The 22,606-nt window shown below is 47.5% G+C and overlaps 1 protein-coding gene across 4 annotated transcripts in view; it reads right to left on the bottom strand.

The window, feature by feature from the left end:
* RhoGEF3 (Rho guanine nucleotide exchange factor 3) overlaps positions 1-22,606 on the bottom strand; it is a 38,957-nt gene that overhangs the window by 4,741 nt on the left and 11,610 nt on the right. For 2 of the 4 annotated variants that reach the window (XM_086825900.1, XM_086825901.1), the window contains exons 6-11: positions 19,960-21,794; positions 19,175-19,697; positions 18,133-19,101; positions 17,236-17,607; positions 16,823-16,981; positions 3,187-3,226 (exon numbers count right to left, since the gene is read on the bottom strand). In XM_086825900.1, coding sequence (XP_086682026.1) covers positions 3,187-3,226; positions 16,823-16,981; positions 17,236-17,607; positions 18,133-19,101; positions 19,175-19,697; positions 19,960-21,794 — 3,898 coding nt within the window. Of the gene's footprint in view, positions 1-697; positions 3,143-3,186; positions 3,227-16,822; positions 16,982-17,235; positions 17,608-17,752; positions 19,102-19,174; positions 19,698-19,959; positions 21,795-22,606 lie in introns of those variants that run through there. The other 2 variants (XM_086825902.1, XM_086825903.1) reach the window with 2 other exon arrangements.

Below are 22,606 nucleotides of genomic sequence, written 5' to 3'. Positions count from 1 at the left end.
GTCTAGCCCCTGTGGGCACCTGGAATGGATGCCCCTGGCCTTGCCCCGACTGCAATTGACGCTTACGTAGTGCTCCGGTTGCGACCCTATGCGGCTCCTTCTCATGAGAAACCACAAATATCTTATCATTGCACAGCTTTGTTTATGCCCGTATTGGCGGGGTTTTCTATATTATTGACAACAGTAGTGATACCTGGTGACGTTGAGTGTGTGTCTGTAGCTGTGGCTATGCCTGCGAGTAGAATTTGTCACAAGAACTTTTATTCACCGGAGTGCGATAGTGACTGTCAGGGGGTTCGCGTTCATGATTGGGTCTATGACGAAATACGTTGACGGCTTTTTACGCAATTGTTTGGTAGGAATGTGTGCATCTGTGACGAAGGGAAGACCTGGGCACGAAAGGAGGGGGCAGTTTCAAACAGTCCTGAAATCTGCAATAAAAAACTACCCGAAACTAAAATGGCACGCACACAGCTACAGACACACATATGAGCAATGGTTGTGGTAAAAGTTGTGGTCCGATGTCTCCTATTTTTATCGGGCTTTACTTTTCGTTTGACAATCAAATTGATATGAGCAGCAAATGTACTCAGTCGGGACCGGGATCGGGATCGGAGGAGGCGAGGGGCCAACAACTGATCACACCGATAATGGGGAGCATGCTACATACATATATGCTATGCTATTCAGGGCTGACCTGGAGCCGGCGAGGTCTCCACTTGTAGCGCTCGCCGGGCATCGAGTCGTCGGGCATGCTGAAGTCCATCCGTCCCCTGGCGGATTGCGACACACTGCCGGGGCCGGCGTCAAAGTCCCAGAACTTAATCAGCCCATAGGTGTCCATGAGCGTGGGTATAATCAGCTTCTTCATAGCTCTTCTGCGGCTGGGCGGCCAGCTCCGGACCACGTTCAGCACCGGCAGGTGTAACCGAGCGAAGCGATAAGTAATAACTGATTGCCGCGGCGAGACTTGCAAATGCGAACCGCGAGCACTGACGAGTGCCGGTGCCGCTGCCGGTGTCGTCGCCCCGGTCGTGAGTGGACGGCCGGCCCATTGTAGTGGAGATATTGCATTAAGGGACATAAAGGCCTCGAGATCGAATCCATATGCGAGTACCATTGTCGGGTGTCTGGATTGAAGTGGCTTGATTAGATTAGTGCACGAGAGATCCACTTGCAGCACGAGCCACTGTCACTGGGCTCATCTGTTGCTCGCTTTTGTTTGTGTTTGCTGCAGCCGCGCTAGGTCAAGCTATTGTCTGCGACCTCAGCAATGCCACCGCTGAACGGTGGTGCCTTGGCCAATGTCAACCTGCTGGCTTTGTCTTGCGTGATTAGTTTTCGACCGACAACAATGGCTACTTCTGGAACAATTGCAGGACTCTAAGCGGCTTATCACTGTCCCCCACCTAATGACATAGTCTCTCAAGCAATTAAAATGGCGAAACATGGAGGTGGGATTTAGCCATCAGCGGAAGGCATTCAATTCCTTTTTAGTGATCCATTAATCACTGAATGAATGCTTATACCCTTAAAAACTGGGCCCACTCTCTGAGGAAATTCTTTCCCTGCTCACGGATTGGTAGAGATGCAGCGACTTCTATGCATCGGAACTTGATAAGCACAACAGCAGAAAATCAACTTCAGGCGGTCCAAAAGTGAATCTAATGTCACGCACAGAGATACTGCTCCTCACTCACCTCCTGTTGTTTAACGGGGAAAACATTTAAAGTTTTATTTATGGGCCCAATGAACCCAGACTACGGGCAATGTAAACAGAAGATGTGGAAGCCGAGGGATAAGCCTATAATACGGCTTCGTCTTCGGCCTCAAGTGATTTAAAAACACATTTCGAACGCAGCATTTGCATAGGGAAGGCATTAGGGACTTGAGCGTACAGGACCTAATGGTGGCTAAAAACAGGGAAGTAGGAACGGGGAAAAACCTAAGCGGCCGGAAACATGTGTTCCCTAGCACGGAACCCAGACATCTAGTGTCCCAGTGAATTTAATGAGCTGTCAGAGTACATAGTGCCGTCGTCCGTCGTCCTTGAGCTTCCATTACCAATTTAGCAGGAACCCTCCGATTTGGTGGCCACAAAATTAAATTGGCAGCAGAGCCCACCCACCTCCTCCTCCTCCTCCTCCTCCTTGCAGAGATCACATTTCGGATTCATCCGCAGCGTTTGTGTGATGAACCCTTACGGACCGACTTCCAACTCCCTTTTCAACTGCGGTTACTGTGCGAGAGCCACAATGGAGCACGAACTGGGCAGGAGTGGGCAGGGAGTAGTGAGAAAGTCCCTATTGAGACGAACAATGGCATGTCTTGCGGTTGCAGTGTTGATGGCTTGTAATCGGATATGCGTCGCTGTAACATTTCTTATATAAAGTCATAGAAACATCTTAGATGGTGCTGCTGGGAGTATTGAACTCTCACCACCTTGCTGCAGGGTGCCGCCTCCCAAGTGCATTTCAGAGAAAGTGGCCCTTGGGTAAGCTTTAATTCGATCGTAAAATTCGGTTTAATTAGCGAAGCTGCGGCTGTAAAACTTCAAGGGATTCGAGTTCGGCAGATGGAGATTTACAAAGGCTGCGTACGTTTTATGGGGGAGCACCAGCTTTAGTGCCCTGGCGCTACTCAAGACCAGGAATGGCCGAAGAGCAGGCAGCAGTGGGGGTGGGGCGATAAACGGAGCTGCAGTTAAAACGTTGCCATTCTAAAAGCATTCGGAGTGCATCATGTTCCCGGGCGGGGTGCTGTTGCTGCTGCTTGGCCGTGACCTCAGACCCCTCTGAAAGCACAAATATGTATGTTCAAGAGCAGCGTGTGACAAAATCTAAACATTTGTATACGAATCGCAGCTGTTGCTGTTTCTGCTTCTGTTTCTGTTGCTGTTGCTGTTGCTGTTGCAGCCGCTCGACCGAAATAAATCAATTTAAATTCTAAGCACCCAACATCGGGGGCTGGGAAACGACAGCTGTCGGGGTAACGCGATCCCATCGAACTCGAGTTCTCCTGATTGTCACCATCATCGGGCATCTGGGCATAGATATGTTTACCGCGATATACTTGGATAGAAACCCTCGCCCGTATGTCAATATTAGTTGCTTGTTTCTCGAGAACTCTCTCGTTTCTCTTCAAGAATTATCCCGATTGGTGGGCAGCAGTTTGCGTTTCACTTACCAAGCCGTTCCTTGTTCCTTGATTTCCGGTATTTGGCATTCTGAAAATAGACAAAATATACAAAACTCTGTTTAGTGCAAGATCTCTTTGTGATGACAGCCTCACGGTAGCACCGCGCTTCCCGCTGGGAATTATGTAAAACTTAGCGCCGCCGATCAGGTAGGAGTTGGTGACCTCGCGAATCGTTTCATAATCTCGGTAGTTGCTCATTAGGCGACCCAGGCGAAGGGGTGCAATTCAGCGAATTCAAAGAAGTATCGTTTTGTTTCGACCTGAGGGAAGCTAACATAAAGGCTGGGCTCTGACACTGAGTTTGCGTGTGAAAACGCGGCGGCCAAGGTGCTCGCTTCGAGGTTGAGGCAGGTAAATGACTCGGAAAATGCTGAAAAAGGATTTTCTTACTGCCGGAGAAGGTAAGCCGAAAGCAAACTGCGCGAATGGAATCTAAAGCAAACTTGGCCAATTCCATTTCCGTATGCTTATTGTAAGCAAACACCATAAATTCTGGGAATTCCAGTCATACACGAAAAGCAAACAGCCCATCAAACGACCCTTAAGGATGGGAAAGACCCGGGGATGTGCGGGGTATGGCCTTAGGAATCAACAGGACGCACTCGCAGTCGGAGTGAGGCGAAGGCCCAGAGACAGAGAAGGATGCAAGGAGCGCATAGTTTGCGCCTGCGGTGACTGCCGTCCTATAGCTTCCCCGAGCAGCAGCAGGCCAGAAACGGACAGGGACCGGGACCGGGACCAGGGTATTTCTTCGGTCCTCGCAACAAAAAACGGATTAAATCTGCTGTGCGTGAAGGAATGCAGTTCTGGAAGGTGCTGCTGGCTTTAGGCTCAAACGAGCCCCAAAGGTACATCCTAGGGGCGCCCGCTAGACATTTCCTTTGATGTACAGTTGAATGAAGATGATTGATGGGAGGTCTGTTCGAGATGCTGCGATTGCAAGGCCGGACCGGTTGAGCAGCATCTGCAATGCTCTAGTTCTCAGGTTCCACTCTCAAAATTCGCTCACCGTTGCAAGGTCCTGAAGCGGCGACCCTCCACGACGGCGGATCGCTTCTTCCTGGGCGTGTTGTGCCGGGAGACTGGAGCTGATTTAACCCCGTAACTTTTAATCGCTTTGTTCTTGTTCATTTTGCAGTTCGTTTCCACTTTTGCGGCGTTAAGGGGTACACTAAACTGAGTTAGGTCGGAGCGTACGTGGTATGTGACCATAATCGAATTCTTTCACCGCCCACCAACTAACTAACTTTGCATTCTATTGTATATTATTCCGATATGGCTTCGAAAGACTTCCGCCGAGTGCGTGCGTGCGTTCAGTTCGCGGTTCAGGGCAGACTGATCCTCACTGAGTCAGACGCACACACCCGGGGGTATGTTTTCGGTTTCCCTGCCGCTCAGCTCGGCAGCTCATTGCACTCAACTGTCGCAAAATAGGGGAAGGACTTTGAGTGAGAAGCACTGTTGCACTTGGTGGTTGCAAAGGACCAGTGCCTGGGTTCAGCGGCATCTGCCTATTTCCAGCTGCTGCTGCTGCTTCGGCTCACGATCGAAAATGAGCTCAAATGCGGCAGGTCGACTCAAAAGGATGACAATGAGTCGGTGGAGAGAGGGCAAGGAAACATCTGCCGCTCCAGGCACAAAACCGGTTTCGAATCCTGCGAGCTCTTCCTCCGCACTGCTGGCGTGTGGCCAAAAGTAATACAACATAATTCACAAAGCCAAGCCATGTTCTAAAAATGAGAATCTCCGTGGTGTAAGGGTTTCCTGACAAGTACTCCAACATATGACGTATGACAATCCACATTCTGCTGAGATTTCCCACCACCTAGGAACGCGGAAGACAGCCAACATTGAAAGCTGATATCTAGCCGGAAATACAAGCGGCCGGCGCCTCTTAAGAGAAACATGCATACACTCAATGCGGGAAAATGGGGCACAGGATATTCGGGCACTTGAAATCAGGAAACCAGGAAATCAGCTGGCGCAGGTGCTGAGATTTGGGGTATCAACAAACCCAGAGCAAAACAAGGACCACCGACTTGACCTCGTCTTCGCCCTGGCAACATCCCAAGGTTGCGTCGTGATATTGAAACAATTTCACTCAGTGCTGTGCATATAGACTAAAAGCTTAACTAAGCAAGGTGCAGAAGCAGCAACTCGAATGCAAAAACCGGTTCCTGCAACTCGGACAGGTAGTTGCAACGCGATGAGTCGCCACCGGTCGCCATTCACTGCCAGTAACAACTACCTGGGCAGGAAAGGCGCAAAATGCTATTCGCAATAAGAACAAGAGCTGTACCTCAGCACTTACACTTTTTAGAGAACCACATGGTGAGCGTGGCTAAACTGGACGACATGCGGAATTCCACAAAATAGTCACGTTGTGCTGGTTGTCCGCCTGCACGGCCAAGTCGAGTGCAAATTGGCTTAATTTATCACCGGATCAAATTGAGAGGCATAAAATTATTATTGAACAAACAAGGCACACACATTACATTACATTACATCGCCTCCCCCAAGTATTGATTGAGACTAGAAAACGTAAGCGGTGAGCTACGCTAGCTAAAAATCGAAATATGACGCTTTGAAACACTTGGAAACTGCTTCAATGAAATCTAAGTAATCGGTATGTGATCAGGGCCAACGACAAAGTAAGGGAACACACAAAGCAGAACGCACACGTCGTGGCCCCTGTAATTATTGGGACAACAAGAATTTTTCAGCTAACCGTACTATAAACACGCCGCCGACAAGCAGTGACAATGAAAAGGAGGAGCGGCACAGTTTTAACCAGAATGTATCACAGACCCAAAGTGCGGAATGACTGGCCCGGCTGTCAGCTGCACAGCGGGAAAATGAATTCGAATTCGGACGAAGGAACTCAGGAACTCAGGAACAATGCCCTTCACATTATGTTGCTGGCTTACAGAATGGCAGATAGGTTTATCAGCATAAAAACGAAATTAGTCAGGAGAAAATCGGAATGTCTCCGTAAAACATCAAGAGACTGCGGCTAGCAGTGGCCCAATGAGCCATCAGCCCCTCGATGCGTCTCTTAGGGGCCCCATTTCAATGCACAGGGGGAGCACGAGTGAAGTGCATTACGGATGCAAGTAGGAAGGGCATCTGCGTGTGTGCATACATATTTATAAAACCCGGCGCAGGCACTGGCAGTGGGAGGAAACGTGGTTGCCGCTTCAATTGAAGCCAGGATGAGGGGGAGTGCAAGTGGAAGGTGATTCCCCTTCGCTCGGTGAAATAATGCAGGGAAATAATGAATGGCTGAGAGGCAGTCACATCTGGATTGCAACGGCTACGCAGCAAGAGCCTCGCAAATATAGAAATGACTCATGAATTACTTTCCGCAAACACAAATCGTCGCCTGATGATATTTTGTCACTAAAACAGCAACCGACTGGCGTAATTTTAAATTATTCTCATCGTTTAATGGCCTAATTCTGGTTTCCCTCTTGTAGTAGTCATTAAGAATAGAGGCAGTCAAGAATGAAGAGGGCCTAAACCCGAACAGGCATTAATTCTCGCCAGCGACAAAGACGATGGTGACTTTGAAGTGGGTCTTTCTTACAAATTTGACTGTATAATTAAGAAGGGCCGAGGAGGAACTGGGGAGCTGGGTATCCGACAGGAAGAGGCAGGCGGAGATAGAGGAAGTACGGAAAAGAACACATAGATCCGACGCAAGCACGCATGTGTTTGAGAACCAACAAGGTGCGCATGCAATTCCCATCACCGACATGCCCTGATTGCCAAGGAGTTGCCGGGGGTTTGGCCCAGAACCGGAGACTTTCTGTGCCGCAGTCGCTTCTATTAATTATTATATTTTATTGTATACCCAGTCAGAGAGTGAGTGGGTTGCATGATTTACTGTTTGAAAATCCACATCTGAGCGAAATGCAGTTGTTGGCCTATGTGGTTATCCGACTAGGCTTTCATTCGATACAAAGTGCGGTAACTCAATAAGTTTTTACACTGACAAAAAGGGAGCGATATGTGCATCCAGCGGCAGCTCGCCATTTCCGTAATTGTTACAATTTATGAATCTGATGCAGTGTGTGTGTGCGATAGCATATTAAATTGCATCTGGATTTACAGAGAGAGTGTCGGTAATTACGCAAAAGTAGGTACATTTGTCGCGCAACTCAACTTCGAATGAGTCCCTACCGTTGCGCCGGCGCAACGAACTTGATGAACTCACCCTGCGCTCGTTGGGCCGAAATCAAATAAAACGGACAATTAAAAACTTAATTCATTTACTAATGACTTGGTCTTGAAACTCATTATGATGTCCGCAAATGCGAAAGGAAGCTCGGCCAGTTACAGGCAACTGCGGCTGATAAGGGGACTCATTGGGTGGCATTGGGGGCTGATTACGGATTACAGATAGTGGAGAGCCATACACTTGGAGAGGATTTAAAAACACAAATTTCAAAGCCCGGTAGCTTTGTTATCAGCGCTGAGACCTGAGACCAAATTCCACGCAGTAAGGCCAGCTCAGTTACGTAAGTAATCTCGCCAGACCTCACTCTAAACTCAAGGTACATGCAACCCAAGGGAGTGACGACATGCGCCAGACTGGGTAAACTGAGAGTGCATTCACCTGCGTACCAAAAACCATGCTCAGACTACTAATTCCAAATGTATCCACTCACGGGTGGACGGGGAGAAGACACGCCTAACCTTTCCGGAGAACGCAGGCGCAACGAGCTACAAATTCTTGGATTGTAAACCACAAACCAGACAAGCGCCCGAAATAGGAGTTCGGAGCCGATGGTAATGATCGTTTCGTAAATATGTACAATAGCTGCGGCAGCCAGGAACAATAAGTGATGGCAGATGAACACCGGCTGGGGATGGGGCACGCGCGGCAGCTGGGCAACTTGTTTGTTTACTGCGGAAGGCCAGAAATAGGAATAGATCTGGTTTTGGGTTGATAGATGCTCTGGACATTGATGGACTCCCTCTACATCAGAACATAGAAGTATGGTAAATCGGGTTATGGATACAGTCCTCTCCTCTTTTCTCTTAGGCAACTTCACGAACTGAGTAACATCTTAATTCGAAATATAAAGCAGGCGAGTCTAAGAAAAATAACAAATCTCTTACGATATAGGCGGATTTTGTGTTTTTCTTACTCTTGACGAGTTAGTTCGTGGGGTCAAATTGGAAATGACTTTCGGATAAAGGCATGCGTGATGTGGCAATGACTCAGACATTGCTTCATGTGGCTGTGGACGGAGGGGCACACGGAAATACCAAGGAAAACTGCAGCAGCGGTTTTTTGATTTGAAAGCGAAAGTCTTTTCTCTGTACACTTTAAATCTGTTTTTGTGTCGTAAATACGTTGTTAATTGCTGGTATGACTTGATTTATAACTCAAACGGCACTGCAGACGTCCCCCTACAAGAAGCATCTCACTTTGCTCCACTATTGCTGCTCTATAATCCAATCTTGAGGCCCATGATAGTAACCAATGCAGAGGTTGAGATATGGCAAATTCCCAAGCAAACTATTCCACTACTGGACTCGCCACTATGACTGCCGTGAGCTGCAACTCTATGAAAAAGATCTAAAAGTCTAGCTTAATAGCAAGAATTACTAATGACAGGCAATTAAAGTGGTTTGGCTTCACTTGGATTTTTTAATGACTTTTTTTTCAGATTCCGACTCCGACTTGGACTCGGCAAGACCTGGTTGGGGAGCACAAACAGCACCGTCAACAGAGTTAGTCAACGGCAACGAATCTGAAGTCATCTGATTATTTTCTATTCCGGCCGAGGAGGTGTCGCAGGTGAAACGCTTCTACACTGTCTCCGTGCCGCCCCATGTTTCAGTTTTTAGCTTTGTGTTTTTAATTTCCGTAAACTGGGATAAGGTGTCGCTCGACCAAAATTCCATTTCGCTAAACAAAGCAACTAATTACCGGCCCAAAACATGGCTGTCGTGGTTGAAGAGCCTCTGAAGAGCTGGCCGAAGTAGAATGGTCGAAGCATTGGATACCCTAAGACCCCACCTTGCCAGGTTCCATCGGAAGATGTGTAACATTGTTTTGAGGTAGGGAAAAATAATGAAAAGCATGAATCCAGTTGTGCCGCTGATTAATGACAGACACGAAGGTAACTAATTAACCAAGAAGATGTGCTTAATGACCGGCCAGGGGGAGGACCTCAAACCCACCCACGGGCCGTGAATAATATTAATTAATATCCCATTAGCCTAGCCTCATACCCTAGGTCCCTGCCCAAACGCTTACGCCAACGCATTGTAAATGCATTTTTGGCCTGAAAATGTCAAGGAGCTACCTCTAGTGCCCCCTTCTGCAAACTTTGCTCCGCGGAGCAACTGGCTTCTAACTAACAACCAGATCCGCCGTCAGCTGTCAGAGATGCTTTCCTCCAGTGACAAGTTCTCCAACTGCCAGGGAACGGAACGAGCTCTGCGCTCCGCCCCTTTCGGGCTGTGGCAGAAGGCAACGTTCATTGCATTTTTAGCCTTAATGTCTTATTTACACAACGAGAACTTGGGCTGCAAAACTTTATTGTTTGCGGGCTGGCTGCCCTGCCCTGCCTTGCCCTGCATCACTTGTTTTGATTTCCCGGCTGCCACTGCCACTGCCAGTGAAATGGAAATGGAAATGAAAACGAACTGGAAACCCAGCGTATTGGGCACCAGCACCAGCACCAAACACAACGCATGGACAGCAGATGTGGCGATTGCCTTAGCGCTATAACTTTCCCCTGCTTGGGGAATCATATATGTAACATAATTAAACATTATTTTATCCAAATGCTTTCGTGCCCAAAACTACGACTTTCCACTGCGCGCTGCGAGCTGCGAGCTGCCGCCGCGCTGTCAATATATTTTATGAGCGCCAAACATTTCACTCAATTGTGAAACCTGGGCTGCACACCGTGCAAATGAGTGGCAATCTGTGTTAATCTAGGCTACAACAACCCAGGGAGTGGCAGTGGGCCTTCCTTCTACACCCAAGTACTCATTACCCGAGGCTGTTGCTCCTTCGCAAACAGAGATTTACGCAACGGGCTAGCTAGGCGGAGTTATTATTTGACGCACAAGCACATGCACTCGCCAATGATATCGGATGGGAAATGCACTTAATCACACCCTGTCCTGCTGCAGTCATTATGCACAATTTCTGCGATTTGAGAGAAAATGCGAAGCTGTCATTGCAGCTGACGTATAATTTTAAACCCGAACTTGGTAGAAAGACCAAGATATAAAGATAAAGATATTCAATACAAGAAAACCATGCTAGGCCCTTTCATTAGGTTTTATGAGACCAATCACTCGGGAACTGTTTTCGATCTCGCAACATTGCTCAACACCATAATTACTTTTTAGTTGACTGCAGAGGTGTTTATCTTGGGGATACGAGGTGACAAGCAGAAGACGTTTAGTCACATATCTCTATAGAATTGAGTGTACAACTAATGGTTGATAAGCAACCTTCCGCAATCTTCCTTAGAATTTCATCGTTGTCATCATTGCTAGGTTTATGTATGACTGACTAATAGCGTAATTGGCCCCCTTAGGAGTTGGTTAAATATCCTATGGGTGATATTTACGGAGTAGGTTCAGTAGCAAGAAAAGTTTGCCTACATTTAAACGTTTTATCTCGCCTTTGCTCACCCCTAAAAGACTGTATAGTTCTGTATGAGTAAATAGGGTCAACCAAGCAAACATTGAGAAAATATAACGAGTTTGACCTGATTGCACGTGTGTACATATAATTCTAGATCGCCCCTTAGGGTAGAAAAATTCGAGTATATAGGTAAACTCCCAATAAAAGTACTTTATCAGAATCTATATCTCGCCTGGTTTACAAACTCATAACGTTCAGCTCAGGTCTCTTTAATTTTTGATCAACTTGTTTTGGTCATTGCATAAGCCGAAATACCAGCATAAATTGGTTCGACTGACTACTGCCACATATTATGTGACAGTAAAGGATTTAGTTGTTGACAACCGTCGTACATAAATGGTGGTGCATCGCCACGACAAGTTCAGTCGGAATGTCGTCCAGGCTGAGGAGTCTTGATGGTGACGCAATGGAGGGAAAACTTAAAATGATTAAGTTGCTGTTCTCTTTGAGAAACACTACGCCTCCAACCCGTGATATCATATGTTCGATTGAGTCCCATAAAGTTACTTTAAAACCGCCGATGACGTACATTTAGCATACCCTTGGGCTCTACGAGTACAAGGTATGAAAGCCACAAGAACCAACGAAAAGTTCTCGTCGCCATGACAACATTAAGAAGAGCAAGTTTTTGCATACACTTCTAAAAATAGCGGCCTGCCACAGATTGTTGGGAGCTCGCCGAACGTTTACCCCAAAATAGGTCGGGAATAGCAGAATAATCAAATGGGCCAACAGAAAGGACTGAGACAGGGAGCGGGACTGAACGTGATGGAAATCCCTAAGCAGGACCAGGCGGCCTCTGTGAGTCCTGTGACGCCTCAACAGGTCACGGGAAATTATGTACGGCTGATTAGTCGGTAAACAGGCTGAGCGTCGAGGAAGTGGGAAAAGTCAACAGACACTCGGTCAGGGAGCATGAGTAATTGGTCAATGGACGGCGAAATTAACTGCGTTAAATGGGAGGAGGAGGGTATACTATAGCCGCATATGCAGAGTTCCTATATTACCACAACTTAATCTGATTTCCGTCAACTTACATCTCCGAAGCGTCCCCTTCGCAAATGTCCTGTGCAGCTCCATTGCAGTCCTCCGAAGGGGCTGCTGCTGACGGCGACTCCGCTTCGGGCAGGAGATACCATTTCGTGTGGGAGCCACGGCTGGCGTAAACATCCCCGCCGGCGGTGTCCCTTAATTGCGCCGTAGCTGCGGCCGGCAGCTCTTCGGTCACGCCATCGAACTCCGTAGCCGAAGCACGCCCACTATCGGGTCCCGCGACGCCACAGGGTGTCGCCGTATCCCCAGCAACGGCTTCGTCTCCGTCTCCTCGCCCACCATCTTCGGCGCCGAATTCCTGCTGCAGTGCAGCCTGCGCGGTACTTGGCAAACTCATTGTCGTTGTAGACATTTTCGCCGCTTTGCGTAATAAACTGTGCCGCGGGTCGGCGTTATTGATTTTCGCTTATGGTTCCTTCTTATTTAGATGCGCTATTTGCGCGGTTGCCCAAGCGTTCACACATTTTGGCTTCTGCCCAAGCGTTCGCGAGAATGCCAGCAACACCTACACACAGATACACACACACGGACGGACGCCCACTGGCCAAGCAACCGGCACCTTTGGGGACTTTTGCTTTGTTCTTCTCTTTGCAATAGCACGAATCACGACGGCAGAGCCAAAAATTGACGACACTGGACACTTTGGCGGTATTATCGCGGTTTCATGGCTCAGGATTTGTGTAATCGCTGGATGTACATGCAAAAATGATGCCAAACAGCTGAGCCAACACACAATTTCATTCACGGGGGTGGAACGGCGCGCGCACCTTTGCTATAAATGCATTTTCCAACTTTCCGAGCGGTGCGTCTGCTTCGGTCGAGTGTTTTTCTTGTTTTTTGGAGATACACACAACACACATGGTATGAAAAGTATACTTATTGCACCGTGGTGAGTGTGAACAGCTGTTGTGTTGAAATATATGAAGCAACAGCAATAGTCGGTGGCACCCGTAAGAGACTAGTGCAACAGAAGAGTGCAGCTATATGGGTCGCATTATATGAAAAGAGAAACTCACCACCGCGCGCTTTTTTGAAATTGAGATTAGTGCTAGTTGGAAGCGGTCTAATTAGAAACATTTGTCTTCAAGTCCTGTAAATATATGTAGATGTTATCGTAAAGCACAAGGACAAATGTTTCATACTTCGGCCACCAAATTTAAAAAACACCACAATTGGTCTATTATTATTTGTTTTCCTAGATTTATAAACGCATCTTCAACCAGGTATTTAAACAAAGCCCAAAGGTATGCAACAGTTTTCGACATTTCGCCAAATCTGTTTCAGTTACAAGTCTCAATATGAAGTTATGTATACATTTGCAGGGTAATATTATTTCCGAGATTTGATTTTAGGACAAATTTTCATATAAAAATATTGATAGATATCGACTAAAAAATGGTATTTCAATTTTAGTCAGAAGCGTAAAACACACTGAAGCAGTCGTTTCCGACCCCATAAATCATATATATTCTTGATCAGCATCAACAGGCGAATCTTTCTAGCCATCTTCGGGGCAAACACATTTTTTTTGATTTTTGCAAAATTTTATAAGGGGTTACATCGTTAAAATTGCCAAAAAATTTTATTTTTTAAGATTGTAAATGAAGTATGCAGATTTATTAGCCTGGAAAAAACTAACACAGGACTGCTGTCCGAATTTAAATTAAAGTCTTTTTGGCTGAGCTACGAGTTTTTCAAGATTTGATTTTTAGGAAAAATGTTCATATAAAAATATTAGTAAATATGGACTAAAAAATGGTATTTCAATTTTAGTCAGAAGGGTAAAACACACTGAAGCAGTCGTTTCCGACCCCATAAATCATATATATTCTTGATCAGCATCAACAGGAGAATCTTTCTAGCCATCTTTGGGGCAAACTAATTTTTTTCGATTTTTGCTAAATTTTATAAGGGGTTACATCGTTAAAATTGCCAAAAATTGACAAAAAATTGTATTTTTTAAGATTGTAAATGAAGTATGCAGATTTATTAGCCTGGAAAAAACTAACACAGGACTGCTGCCCGAATTTAAATTAATGCTTTTTTGGCTGAGTTACGAGATTTGTAAGATTAGATTTTAGGACAAATTTTTATATAAAAACATTGGTAAATATCGACTAAAAAATGGTATTTCAATTTTACTCCGAAGCGTAAAACACACTGAAGCAGTCGTTTCCGACCCCATAAGTCATATATATTCTTGATCAGCATCAACAGGAGAATTTTTCTAGCCATCTTCGGGGCAAACTAATTTTTTTCGACTTTTGCTAAATTTTATAAGGGGTTACATCGTTAAATTTGTCAAAAATTTACAAAAAAATTGTATTTTTTAAGAATGTAAATGGAGTATGCAGATTTATTAACCTGGAAAAAACTAACACAGGACTGCTGTCCGAAATTAAATTAATGCCTTTTTGGCTGAGTTACGAGATTTGTAAGATTAGATTTTAGGACAAATTTTTATATAAAAACATTGGTAAATATCGACTAAAAAATGGTATTTCAATTTTAGTCAGAAGGGTAAAACACACTGAAGCAGTCGTTTCCGACCCCATAAATCAGATATATTCTTGATCAGCATCAACAGGCGAATCTTCCTAGCCATCTTCGAGGCAAACAAATTTTTTTCGATTTTTGCAAAATTTTATAAGGGGTTACATCGTTAAAATTGCCAAAAATTGGCAGAAAACCGTATTTTTTAAGATGGTAAATGGAGTATGCAGATTTATTAACGTGGCAAAAACTAACACAGGACCGCTGTCCGAATTTAAATTAATGCCTTTTTGGCTGAGCTACGAGATTTGTAAGATTTGGTTTTAGGACAAATTTTCATATAAAAATATCTACTAAAAAATGGTATTACAATTTAGTCCGAAGCGAAAAACGCAGTGAAGCAGTCATTTCCGACCCCATAAATCATATATATTCTTGATCAGCATCAACAGGCGAATCTTCCTAGCCATCTTCGAGGCAAACAAATTTTTTTCGATTTTTGCAAAATTTTATAAGGGGTTACATCGTTAAAATTGCCAAAAATTGGCAGAAAACCGTATTTTTTAAGATGGTAAATGGAGTATGCAGATTTATTAACGTGGCAAAAACTAACACAGGACCGCTGTCCGAATTTAAATTAATGCCTTTTTGGCTGAGCTACGAGATTTGTAAGATTTGGTTTTAGGACAAATTTTCATATAAAAATATTGGTAAATATCTACTAAAAAATGGTATTACAATTTAGTCCGAAGCGAAAAACGCAGTGAAGCAGTCATTTCCGACCCCATAAATCATATATATTCTTGATCAGCATCAACAGGAGAATTTTTCTAGCCATCTTCGGGGCAAACTAATTTTTTTCGATTTTTGCTAAATTTTATAAGGGGTTACATCGTTAAATTTGTCAAAAATTTACAAAAAAATTGTATTTTTTAAGATTGTAAATGGAGTATGCAGATTTATTAACCTGGAAAAAACTAACACAGGACTGCTGCCCGAATTTAAATTAATGCTTTTTTGGCTGAGTTACGAGATTTGTAAGATTAGATTTTAGGACAAATTTTTATATAAAAACATTGGTAAATATCGACTAAAAAATGGTATTTCAATTTTAGTCAGAAGCGTAAAACACACTGAAGCAGTCGTTTCCGACCCCATAAATCATATATATTCTTGATCAGCATCAACAGGAGAATCTTTCTAGCCATCTTCGGGGCCAACTAATTTTTTTCGATTTTTGCTAAATTTTATAAGGGGTTACATCGTTAAAATTGTCAAAAAATGGCATAAAATTGTACTTTTTTTAAGATTTTAAATGAAGTATCCAGATTTATTAACCTGGAAAAAACTAACACAGGACTGCTGTCCGAATTTAAATTAATGCTTTTTTGGCTGAGTTACGAGATTTTGTAGGATTTGATTTTTAGAAAAAATTTTCATATAAAAATATTGGTATATATCGACTAAAAAATGGTATTTCAATTTTAGTCAGAAGGGTAAAACGCAGTGTGTAACTTGCAAGGTTATACAAACTTCAGGTTATGGAAGTTTGGTTTCGTTCTTTTTTTTGTTAAAGACGCTTATTTTCATTTTCTTTCCGTCATTATTCCCTAACACCTATCCTTAAGTTCCCCATATTACTAAAATATATATCAACCTGTGGCAAGTGCGCCACCAGGGAGAGGGACTAGTCTTAAAGATGCTTTTCAAAGAGACTAATTTACAGACTTTCCGTGACAAAAGCAATCTCTGTCAATACTGCTCGCCGGTTTTACTTATGTAGCTATTGCTTCTGGAGGATGCCTGCCGGCGGCACGAAAGCACGCTCTCGCACACACACGCTCGCTCCGCGCCCACAGGCAGGCAGCTTCATTGCTTATTTATGGAGCCAGGCAGGGGGCACAAGGATGCGTGGACGCAGGCACGAGAAGGAGGGAAGAGGACGAGAGTAAAACGATGTTCAAATCTGTGTCTATAGACGAGTCGAGCAGTGGGTCGCTGAACCCGGCGGCAGGACACGGAAGGAGGAGGAATCGGGGGCTAGTTCCACCGGCTGTTTATTTGTTTGACAATAAAGAGGAGGCGCAGACTTCACTGGGTCCCTTTGACTGGGCCAGTGCATGTGCCTGTGCCTGTGCTTGCCCTCTGCTGCCAGGAAGTGATGGCGGTCGATATAAACACAATTGCCAGCATTATATACCTACCAAAGCCTGACACCTCGCTGGCTGGCATTGGGTCACCTGCGGAGGGCTTGGAATATAATTGAACATCGATCTATTAAAGGCTAATGAACAGTGACAGTAACAGCATTCTTTTGCTTCCGAATTCAGCGGGCTCCCAGCGCTAATTGAAATATCCAAAAATAAACAAAACACAAAGCGAATAAAAAAGTCTCACCCGTCAGTCCTATATATCCGTGGCAGCGGTGGCTCAAGCGACAGACTAGGCAGGGAGCGACTACGTCCCCTTCTGATGCCCTTGCTCCTCCTGCGGCACTTGTTTCGTTCGCTTCCTTCGGCTTGGGATGGCTGGTCCTGGCCATCGCTCTGGCTGCTCCTGGAAAGGGAAAATATCATATTGATGACTATTATCCATTATTGACAGTATCCAATCTCATTCCGCTGTCGCCACTCATTTTCATTGTTATCTGTCATGTTTAATGGCACTTGGAAAGCCCCAGCTGCGAGCCTGCCCATGCCCTGCCGGAGCTTGTCAATCGCTAATGGCTTGGCCAGTTGAAGCCATTAGCAGGAGGAGCAGGGGATCCTGGGAGCAATCTGTCTCTTCGGAAGTTAAAAAGCAAAACTCACCTGAGCGCAATATCCTTCTCTGCCACAACCTTTTGGGACTTGTCCTTCGTCTCTGTCTCCGCCTGCTGTGAAGGATGACGAGTACTGGCCGTGCCGCTGCACAATAAGGTCCAGGACGGATTGAAAACTCTCCCCTCGACGACTCGTTGGACACACTCTTTTGGGCTTTTGTTAACGGCCACTGAAATGACGTGGGGCTGCGTAGGAGGCTGCAGCTCGATAACAGATACGTCCGCCTGCGACTGGTCTCTCCTGACCGGAACAGGTGCACTTCCTTCCTGGCAAGCTGCGCATCGTGGCCAATAGTCGCAGGTATCTAAGGTCTTGGAGCAGCTCTTGGTGGTGGCCGTTGGGGGGAACTCTGTCGTGTTACTAAAAAACCACACGAGATGCGTAAGCTACACACAGCACAGTCTTTTGTGTTACAGGCTTTAGTAATCTCTTTTAACCAGGGGGTTTAATGTAGGGAGTGTCCTGCGACACAGGACTTTTGTGGTGGGACCGTTTGTTCTGGATATCCTATATACCATTTCAGCTATTCCTGCTACTGTTGATTTATGTTAGTACGTGCTTTTTGCACGGACCAGCGGGGCCCGGCGCTCAAAATAAATACTAGGAGAAAGGAGTAAGGCCGCCTCCACCGCAGAGTTAATAAATTCGGTTAGTTCATAGATTAGTTGGTATGCATAAGCAGTCTTAACGCACGGGTGCTGGCTCTGGTCGGGTTAGTAGTACCTTGGGCGCTGCTAAACTTGGTTCGAGGAGGAGCGGGCATGGGCCCTCGTGCATATTAGTTCGAGGAATAGGTTAATACAAAGTTAGCAGGGATTCTGATTCTCGTCGAGAAACACACTCCCGTGTGAGTGCTGACAGCTGTGGGGGTGTCGGAGCTAGTACCTGCTGCTGCGCGGCTGGGTTGCTGCCTGTCTGTAAATGTAGTCCCCACCCACTCCCACTGCCATCTCCAGGGTCAGGTCGTCCCTCGATCCCGGACTCTGGCGGAGGGAGCGCTGTGGCTTTAGCACCGTAGTCGGGTGTTCATAGATGCGCGTTTCGTTGCTCATAAAGTTGAGCTCACTGTTGCCGCCAGAGTTGATGGTCTCCCGATTGCGGAGCATCATGGGCAGCTCATAGTCGCTGCTGTCCCCCCGTCTGAAGTTCATGATCGGGGACTTGCGTAGCATGTCGTACGTCAGCTCGTGGTCGCACAGCCGCGTCCCGTAGCTCTGGGGGCTGCCGGACTGCCGCGGTGGCTGGTGAAGATTGTTAGACGAGGATCCTGAGGACTGGGGCGAACGAGAAGCGCTGTGCTCCACGACCGATGAGTTGACGGGAGAGTTGGACTTCCGCAGGCGGGAGGTGGTTGCGTGACCGGTGTCAGCAGCAGGCTGAAGGAATCGTAGCCCACTTACGCTGGTGCTTCCGCTGCATCCGTTGTTGTTGTTGAGCACTGCTTCGCGATAATCGTCGTCGAAGGAACGGGACTCCCTCTCCACGCGCAAGTTCTGGTTGCTCCCGCTGTCCCCACCACTGCCACTCGTGTGGGCGGAGCGCGCTGATCCCTTAGGGCCACCACTGCGATTGTAGTTGTTGTAATCGAAGTCGAAGGAGCGTGCCTTGTCCGCCTCGCTCTGGCGCACCCTGACAGAAGTACTGCATGAATTCGGGGGATTGGCATGCGTCTTGGACCCAGCTGGAGAGGCTCGAATGGTGGGCGGAAAGACGCCTCCACCAACTGGCAACCGGGACTGCTGATACGTCGCGGCTGATGCCTGCTGCTGTTGTTGCTGCTGGACGGACACCGCACCCACATTAACGATCGACTTATGGGTTCGATTCGGAGAGCGCTCGCTTAGCTGCAAAGATCTGCAAGGAAATGGTTATGGGCTAAATGTCTTCGAGGGCATTAACAGCCGTAAAGACGGTAGTGTAAACCTACCTGGAGCGGCGTATTCGATGCTCCTGTTCGGCCTGCTTGGCGGCACTGTGGGCTATTGCCCGCCGGTGACTGCTCGAGCTACTTGAAGGACCGGCGGCTGAGGCTGTGACAGTTGAGCTGGTGCTGGCGTTCAGAGGCTCATGGGAATCCCCACCGCTGTAGCTAGAACTCGAGGAGCTGCGTGATATGATGGGAGGCGTCCTATCCTTGCGGGTCTCTAACGTATTGCTTCTGGAGGCGGAGTTCTGGCGAGAGCCAGCACTCAACGAGAGCTGCGACCCCTTCTTGCGTCGCTCCTCTGGCGTCAGGGATCTGGATTCAGGGGTCAGAGATCGTTGCTTCCGCAAGCTGGTGGATGAACTGTGCGACTCGTTCCGATCGGGAGTCAGGGAGCGCTGGCGCTGCATCTTGAACGGTGAGATGCTGACAGTACTGACACCAGCCTTGGGAAACTTGTGAGTGCCGGCAGACAGGAACTCGCTCAAGCCGCCATCCTCGTTGTCCAGCTCATCATTGGAGAGATCTGTCAAATAGATTGTGATTTAAACGCGAGTCCGGTTGCCCACTGTTATGACCACTAACTACTAAATGAGAAGTGGCAGTCACAAATCTAAGAAATTGACTCTCATTTTTTCACATTTAACAGCTCTGGCCTGCCTTCTGATGGAGCATTGCAATTCGCCTAATCATGGGACATTAGTCAGCCCCGCAAAAAAGTGGATATATGTATAGGCTGCGCAGAGGCAGAAGGTCAAATCTCTGTCAATGACTGGGCAACGACTTACCTGATCTCGCTCCACTGTCACAAGAGTTGAGGCGCTGGCTCTTGGACGTATCAAAGCTGCGAAAGCGCGACACTCCCACGTTGGGGGCGGAAGGATGCAGCGCCAGAGGTCCTGCGCTGCCCACTCTACTGAATTGGGACTTTCGTGAACGTCCGACGGCATGGGTCTTGGCACGTTCAGCGGTCCGTTCGTGGCGGGAGCGGGGCGAATATTTCGCCTGACTGCCAGCTGCGGCAACGCTGTAGACAGGCGGCGCCTCTTTGACAGCGGCATTTAAATAGGCAGTCGTCTGCGCCGTGTGGGGATTCAGATACTTGGGTGAGTTATCCCGACTGCGTAAGGAACCACTGCTTCCGCCACCGCTCTCCCTCTTAGTTAGGTAGTTGGGTGAGTTGCCGGTCAGGGTGCTGAAATTGGGCGACCGTTCCCGCTGCCCTGCCAGCACGGCCAGGTTGAGGGGACGCTCCGACAGGTTGCCGTCGAAGCTGCGAGAGAAGGTCTCTACATAGTTGTCGGGCTTGTGGGGTCGACGCGTGTCGTACTCAAAGCTGCGGGAGAAGACCATGCCCTTGACGGACACGTTGGCCGGGTGTTGACTGACCAACTGGGTCTGAGACTGGAGCGGCACGGGCAAAGGTAGCGGGCCTTGGGACCGCATTGGCTTCTGACGCATACTGCGACTGTTGTCCTGGAAAGCGGGGGGCGGCGACAAAATCGGTGTGATGGGCGAGTCCAGGTCATTGGGGCTTTTTACTGGGAGAAAGCCTGGTCTCTCATTGAGAATGTTGGCCAGTTGAGGGTCGATAACCCGGTAGCCTGGTCGCAGGGCAGCCTCCCGCGATGAGTAGCCACCCAATCGCGCCTCGTTCCTCTGTATTAGCTCTTCCACCTTAGAGCCGACAAACTTGGGCTCGGAAATGCCCATTCCGGATGGTTGCTGCTGGTGCTGCTGAATGAACGATTGGCGGGCCAGGTCTGAGCGCCGTCCATGGTCCATAGGAACAGGGCGAATTGTAGAGCGGCCGCTGCCATTCTGCTGGCCGTAGTTCAGCCGGCGATAGCCCTCGCAGTTGTCATCCTTGCTGGTGCCACGCTTCATGTTGACCTGCACCCAGCCGGACTTGTTGAGGAATATCTCCTCCTTGTTTGTGGCCGGCGACATGGAGTTTCGACCATGGAAATGTTCCCCGAACAGATATGTGGGGACTCCGTTGGAACCTGCCGTTAGATGGGAGGCCGCAGAGCTCCCATTGGCACTACCGCCACCCATGTGGTGATAGTGCATCCTGCGCGCCTCCAGCTTCTCGTTGAAGCTGCGGTTCGACGCCTCGAGACTTTCGCGCCTCTTTGCAACGTATTGCTGGAAAGCGGAGAGGTGCGGTGGCGCCTGTGGTGCTGCTGCCTGCTGCTGCTGACGTTGTTGCTTTTGGGCCGATGTGTTCTTTTTCGGCGCGTTTATCTCTGATGCGTGCTTTTGGGACTCTGGCTGCTGGACTGCTGCTCCTGGCGACTCAGTGACATCTTCGACGGCTTCATGACGCTGCTGCTGGCGCTGCTGAAGATGCTTCGAGGGACTGGTGCGCGAGCGGGTACGGCGGCGCTTCGGGAGAGCAGGCAGCGGGAGAGTGCTAACGTCTAGTTTCTCGAGTGTCGAGGACGAGAGTTCGTCGTTCTGGGACTCCCGGGTAATGGAGTCCCGTGTCAGGTGACTGTCGTCCGATTGTGCCTCGCTAGAGTCGAGGCAGGCGTAGTCTTGACGTGTCAGTGTTCTGAGCTGCACTTGATTCCCCGAGGCTGCTGCACATACGGGGGCATCGGTGTTGGGTGTCGGTTCACTGGAAGAGATGAGCAATTTTCTGTAAAGCTTTTCAAGCTACACCAAAAATCCCTATAAGGCTTTGAGGCACGACACAACGTGGACCGGAAATGAAAGTTGGCTTCATAAAGGAACAGGAAATCTTAGATTTTTTAAGCATCAGAACAGATGTTAAGCTAACAGCTGATAAATAAGAATTCAATTGTATAGAAAATAGATTTTAAAGCTAATGTAACCCTACTCTAAGCACTGCCCGCTCTAGTTTCGAGACGACTAGTAGGAATGGGTTCTCGAAGTGACTTGGCTATCTGATTGAGCCCTACTACTACTCGAAAGGCCTGCTCTGCTGGCGGCCCTAATGGGTAGGATAATCGACACAGAGTGCCGTGCTGGTGCTCGAACAAGGGTTCAATGTCCGGGAACATGGTTCAGCACTCGCCTGAACTCGTTGACATCTGCACAAATGCAGCCGCTAACGCCGGCAGTGCAGTCTACGCCGCTTTGCCAAATGTAAGTGCTTTGCCTTGTTGCTGCCATTGCTGCTAACTGACAACGGCAGGATGGTGGAGATGTGGCCAAATAGTGGCAGTGTGCTGCTAATACAATATTCATCCGCCAAAACCCACAGTTTGTGGACCCTCTGACTTCTCTGGTTACTGACTACTCGTGCTTAACGCTGGCCAAGATCGACCCAAAGGCTGCCAAAAGCCATCTAAACTTGACCCTGAAACGCACAGTGGCTAAGTGGCAAGAAAATAGTTTTCCATGTGGCGCAGTGCGTGAGCGTGTGTGTGGGGGAAAAAATGTTGCTGAACGAGTCGGAGAACGAGA

Source organism: Drosophila serrata, unplaced genomic scaffold (genome assembly GCF_035046125.1).
Source record: "Drosophila serrata isolate PLE 108 unplaced genomic scaffold, ASM3504612v1 contig_116, whole genome shotgun sequence".
Lineage (NCBI taxonomy): Eukaryota > Metazoa > Arthropoda > Insecta > Diptera > Drosophilidae > Drosophila > Drosophila serrata.
This window is presented reverse-complemented; position numbering and strand designations above follow the sequence as displayed.